This window comes from Eptesicus fuscus, chromosome 1, assembly GCF_027574615.1.
Source record: "Eptesicus fuscus isolate TK198812 chromosome 1, DD_ASM_mEF_20220401, whole genome shotgun sequence".
Taxonomy (NCBI): domain Eukaryota; kingdom Metazoa; phylum Chordata; class Mammalia; order Chiroptera; family Vespertilionidae; genus Eptesicus; species Eptesicus fuscus.
The window spans coordinates 78,452,121-78,457,962 of NC_072473.1; the positions used below are offsets into that span (position 1 = coordinate 78,452,121).

Consider the following 5,842-nt stretch of genomic DNA (forward strand, 5'->3'; position numbering starts at 1 on the left):
GCATAAATCAATAAGTGTTAGGAAAGGATATCTGAAAACACCCTCATGCTACATATCCTTAAGTGATAATCGGTTCTTTCCAGATAAAGAAATGATAATTGGATTAAAACTTACGTTTTTTGCAAAGATCGAAAGGTATTTCACACATAAAATTGAATTATATTTTCCATGCTAAATAGGCAGCAGCTAATGAAATATTAACTCACTTTGTAACTTTAAAGCACTTTACAAATATATTTATTTTGTCGTTGGATTAACACTGAAGTGAAGTTTCAACAACCTAAACTAATGATTTCGTTTCCCTAACACCTTAATGTAGTAGTGCGTCAATTCATTAAGCACTAACCATTAACTTCAGGAAAATTAATTCTAAAATTACCAACCTCTTTGGGGAGAGTAGAACTTTTTGTCCTCAGGTCCGGCGAAGTCCATTCTCACGTATGTGTCTTCCTCGTCAGAATCTTCTCGCTCGGGGAGCCCAGGCAACCAGTGGCGAGGTGGTGGGGGGGGAGCGGCAGCTGCAGCGGAAGCCTCACCAGCCCCGTTCTCACCTCTGGCAAAGTCTGAAGATGGGTTTTGGGCTCTAGGGTTGGAGCTACCGGCAACGACGTGGGCACCCCTTACTGCTTGGGCACCAGCAGCATTAGCAAGAGGTTGGAGCCAGCAGGCAGAGGCAGAGTTAAGTCCAGAGGCAGCCTCGAAGCCCGCGGCGGTTGCTCCCAGGCCCGGGACCGCGGCGAGGGCGGAGGAGGCGGCTAGAGCCCGGCCTACAGCTAAGGTTGGCTCAGCGCCCACAGCTGAGGTGGAGCCTAGGGTGGTGTAGAGGTCTCTCTCCAGGCTGTCGGTAGGGAAAGCCGAGACAGCAGCTCTGGTGGATGCAAAGATACTTTGCGAACGGCTTTGTGTGCTTCTTCTCTCTAGCTCTTCTTCCTGCAGCAGCCTAGCTACAGGTGGTGGTTCTGAGCAGCGGCTAGGGGAGAGAGAAATGTCCATACAGCACTCAGAAAATGGGTCGACCACATACATTCGACCTGTTTCAGCATCATAGCGAATGGCACGGTCACCAAAAGTCAAGGGTGGTGCCATTGCTGGGTTGAAAGTCACTTCAATGTACTCACACTCTTCCTCATTAGCATTGCTACCTGTAGCACTGGTAAGAAGAGGCAGAAGTGGCCACCTATCACCTTCCAGAAAGAAGCGGTTGGCACCTGGAACAGCTCTTAAAAGATTTGAGAGGACGTTTACTGCATTTCGAAATGGCACTCTGAACTCAATATTCACGTATTGAGAAAAGGCTGACTGTCTGGGGTTAGCAATTATGCCCCAGGAATGTGGCAGTCCTTGAGTAAAGGGGGCTGGCGTATTACTACTTCTTTTAGGGAAGTCAATGTTGGCGTAGTCACTAAAGTTGTCAGCCTCTCTCTGCTCACGTGTGGGCTTTTGTGGTTTTGACTCGATTTTATTTTCTTTTGTAATAAAAGAAAGTCGGTTAGGTCTCTTAGCCTGGTCCTTAGGGGGCCCATCATCTGAAAACTTTGGAGGTGAACTCCCATCTCCAGGCTTTGAGATTGACTGGAGGGTAGCTTCAAAGCCCTCAACTGAAGACTTTGAAGCTGCATATTTGGGGCCCCTGATTGAAGACCCTTTTTTGTCTAGGCCTTTCCCCAGGAGTTTTCCAGAGAACATTGGTACATACTCACTGTGGTCACTCTGTCCCAATGGGGAGCTCTGAAAAGTTTTTGGCAGAGAGAAGTAGGAGCTCCAACTTTTGGAGGAAGAGCCTCCCTGGGGATTTGGGGTTTTTTTTGGAATTGCACCGGCTCCAGGAGCCATAAACATGTAATCACTGTCACTGTCATTGTCCTTAGAGTTATCATCTTTATCAGGATCAGATGCTTTTGGAGGAATTGGGGCAGGTGGTGGGCTCACTCTGGGAAACATCATCATGTACCCTCTTGAATCTTCAAAAGAGGATCGGGAGTGATACTTTACTGAAGCAGAAACATTTTGAGGAGCCATTGGCATATAATCACTGGAGCTTTCCAGAGGGGCAGCCACCCCTGGCCTCATTGGCACGTAAGGGTCGTCCTCATCTTCATTAAAAGCTCTGGCTCTGTGAGGACCCCGAGCTGCACCTTCCAGGGTCTCTGTATCTTTGACTTCTTTGCGTTCCTTTGTGGCTGCTCTGTCAGCACAAAAATAAAGTCGGAACCTTCCCCCAGACTTCCCTTTTCCACCAGTTGCTCCAGCTGGCGGGGGCGGAGGTGGAGGTGGTGGAGGTGGTGGCATTTCCTGTTGCTTGCTTTGAATTAACTTGCCAAAGTAGGATCTTTTCTTCAGAGATTTTGCCCATTCACCATTGCCATCGGAGTCTTTCCCACTTCCAGAGCCTTTGCCCCCTCCAGAGTTCTTGCCACCACCTGAATTATGGCCATCTCCTGGTCCCTGGCCACTACCTGAACCGTGCCCACCACTGGCTCCCTGGCCACTGCTGGAACCGTGCCCACCTGTGGGGCCCTGGCCATGTCCTGAGCATTGGTTTCGTCCTGCACCCTGGCTCCCTGAGCCCTGGCGGCTTGAACCCTGGCCACCACTACATCCCTGGCCACCTCCAGAGCCCAGCCCCCTGCCTGAGCACTGGTTTCCTCCTGAGCTCTGGCTACTGGAGCTTTGGCCGCTTGAGCCCTGGCCACCTCCTGAGCCCCAATTGTTCATGGGCATGTAGTCACCTGTGTTTCCTTCCTGACCCGCTTGGCCTTGAGGATTGCCTTCTTCCCCAGAGTTGCCAGAACCGGAACTAGACGCTTCAGAAAACAGGCAAACTCTGTCGCTGGGGGTTTCTGCAGTCTGCCGAGCACGCACCCGGCAGGGTGCTAGGCGTCGAAAAAAGCTGGCTGGCACAGAAATCGTTCTCCCGGACCTGCGCGCTCTGGGCAGGTGCAGTCTTCCTCGCCTGGAGTGGGGCACAGGCTCGCTGTGTGTTACGGAGTGCCTGGTGAGGAGCATCTCGTCTTCTCCGTCACCTACGGCCCTGAGGTGGCAAAATTGTTCAAAGCGGGACCTTCTTAGCCAGCCTCCGGGCTCCAGAGGCACCATGTCCCGGTGCCTCCTAGTGGACAGCAGGGTTAACAGGTGGGCCCCGATGCTGATGCTGTAGCTGCGGCAGCGGGCTCGGTATTCGTCTGCACACAAGGCTTTCATCTTCTCCAAAAAGAGCTCATGCATATTTTGGGCCACCACACAGTCATCGACCTGCATCCAGAGCTCCCCTGGACCGATGACGGTCGACCTGCCGACTTCCAAGAAGAAATACTGCTCAGAGTGTCCGCAGCGACGGATGCTCAGGAGCTGGACGACCACGCTGGCCACCTCGGTATTCAGCCTCACAAACACAACCTCCTCGTCGGTAAGACAGAGCCGGAACACGCCGCTCAGCTCTTTTCTATGCCCCAGCCCCCTGGGTTTGACTATTACCTGCCACACATCTTTGTAGAATGGTGGCTCCGCCACCGCTGGGGCCGCCAGCGCGACCGGCTCTCCATCCAGCTGCGCGCAGGGCGTGCCGCAGCGGCGGCGTTTGCTCTCGAGGATGAGGCGGCTGAGCAGCAAGTACCAGCTCTCTTGCTCCGACTCGTTTTCGGCCACCAAAGCCAAGTACTCATCCTGGGTGAAAAGAGCGATGAGATGTCGGTACCTGGCGTCGGCTCGCTGGCTCACGGAGAAGCACTGGGACAGGGTGATCACGCGCCGCGGCGGGATGAGCGCTGGGGCTGAGGCGCCCGAGGCGGCGGCGGCTGCTGCAGCGGCCGCAGCGCGGACACTGTGCCGGAACTTCCTGGCATTTTCGTAGTATTCGAGCCGAGCTGGGGCGTCGGCGGTCTCGAGTTTGAGCACAAAGTAGCGCCTGTGCCCATGCTTCTGCTTCCGCAGGTAGCCGTGTTTACAGACTTCCTCGCCGACGGGGAGGTCCTCTTCTTCAGACTCGGAGTGTGGCCGGGAGCCAGTGGCGGAGGAAAGCCACATGGCTCCCGGACAAGAAGACCCGGTCCCAATGAGTGCGGTTAGGGTTCCCGAGGAAAGAAGTGGGGTGGTCCCCACTGCAGCTAGAGCTGCCGCTGTAGCCGCTGCTGCAGCTCTCAGACTCCTGGTCGCTCGGTGGCGAGCGAAAGAGCAACTCGCCATGGTGATGCGCGATGTTTTAAGGTGAGCGAGGGGGAGGGGAGCTCCGAGAAGGGAGGGTTGGGGAAAGAGGCCGTCTGCCCCTGTCCACCCGCCCCAGCCCCCTCCCGCTCGGCCCGCGCCCCCGCCTACTCCACTCAGAGCGCACAGCGGCAGGCGGGCAAAACAACACGTGACCGTAGCCTCACGCGGCAGCCGCCTCAGCTCCAGCTACCAGTGCAGTGGAGGGGCGCCTCGAACAGCAGCCAGAAAAGAGGTGTGCAAGGGAGGAGGCTGCCGCCCCGAGAGGCAGGGCCCCCTCCAACCCTACCTAGACCCTCTAGGAGTTTAGGTCAATCTTCGAACCTGTGGGCCACCTGGGGACCAACGGGAGGAGACGGGCCCTCGGACCACCCTGGTTCTAAGGAGGGGTATACGAATGCACAGAAGGGCCGGAGAACGCCTGGAGGGGCGGTGAAGGAAGTGGTCAGTGAGCCGATCCAGGCGGGGGCGCCACCGCCCAGGCTCTATTGGCTGGAGGGTGCAAGAGGTGACTGGAGGGAGTGAACCACAATCACTTGGGGGAGATGCCAAGGAGGAAAGCTGGCACTGTCTTGGGACGGTTTGTTTGTTTATTTGGGAAATGAGAGCCAGGTGAAACTGTTACAAGGTTCTCATTGGATGTGATGGGAGCCAATGGGAATGTCTGGGAGGAAGGCGGCCCTGAATTAATTAGTTTGGGGGGCAAAAGGGGAGCTGAGGGGCTAGGGGGCGTGGCTTGGGTCACGGAGTGGGCTCCGCTGTCTGGTTGTCACGCACTCAAGCGGTAAACAACCTTCTCCAAGTGGCTGTTAATAGTAGTGATAAACTCATGTAAATCCCTGAGCCACGGTGACCTGGGGACCGGACCCAGCCAAGCGCCCTCTTTTGCTCCCTGCCCTTCACATAAATTCTCTACTCCTATCACAGTCTGGTCTACTAGCTCCCGCCACTCACCGCGCACGGAGAGAAGAGCGTCTTGGGAGAAAGTGTAGGTATCCCCCTGGAAACGTGTTAACGACCGGGGCTCTCAGACCTGCCGCCAATTCCTGAGCCCTCTCAAGCCCTCCCGTGGCTCTAAGGCACACTAGCAACAGCGATGCCTTCCAAATGAACATAATCTTTAACCAGAGCGCATTTCTAGCCCCAGGAAACGCAGGTTGGCTAAAGACGGTGTTTCTGGCTATTTGATTAATGGTGACTGAAAGCACAAATTTGGGGGCCTGCAAAGTATACAGCCGTGTGTGTGTGTGTGTGTGTGTGTGTGTGTGTGTGTGTGTTCGCGCGCCTGTGTGTGGGGTGGGGTGGGGGTGGGGGATCAGACTCGGAGTTTCACTGAAAAACACCACTGTTGAGTTGTGATATTTTCCCGTGGGAGATGCTTGGAAAGGCGCCTTTCAGAACATTTCAAAATAAAATTAATTTCCCCTTTCCCTGAGTGAAACCAAAAACTTTAGGAAAAGAAAAGCTCATACCTAGAACAAAGGATCATACGGAATACATATCCTACAATGTATTTCGCATCCCTCTCGTCAAGAAAATATTTTTGTCGCATTTCAGTCTAAATTTGACACCACACAAATAAGAACTGCTGCCTCCCTCATTTCTGGAAAAACTGCTGGAGTGTAAGTGCAACCTCCTGAAA

At 54.3% G+C, this 5,842-nt stretch overlaps 1 protein-coding gene across 1 annotated transcript; it reads right to left on the bottom strand.

Annotated features, from left to right (window-relative positions):
- Window positions 1–375: 375 nt before the first annotated feature.
- IRS4 (insulin receptor substrate 4) lies at window positions 376–4,182 on the bottom strand. Its single transcript, XM_054717028.1, has one exon. It carries the CDS (start codon window positions 4,180–4,182, stop codon window positions 376–378), a length of 3,807 nt encoding a protein of 1,268 aa, XP_054573003.1.
- Between the last annotated feature and the right edge of the window lie 1,660 nt (window positions 4,183–5,842).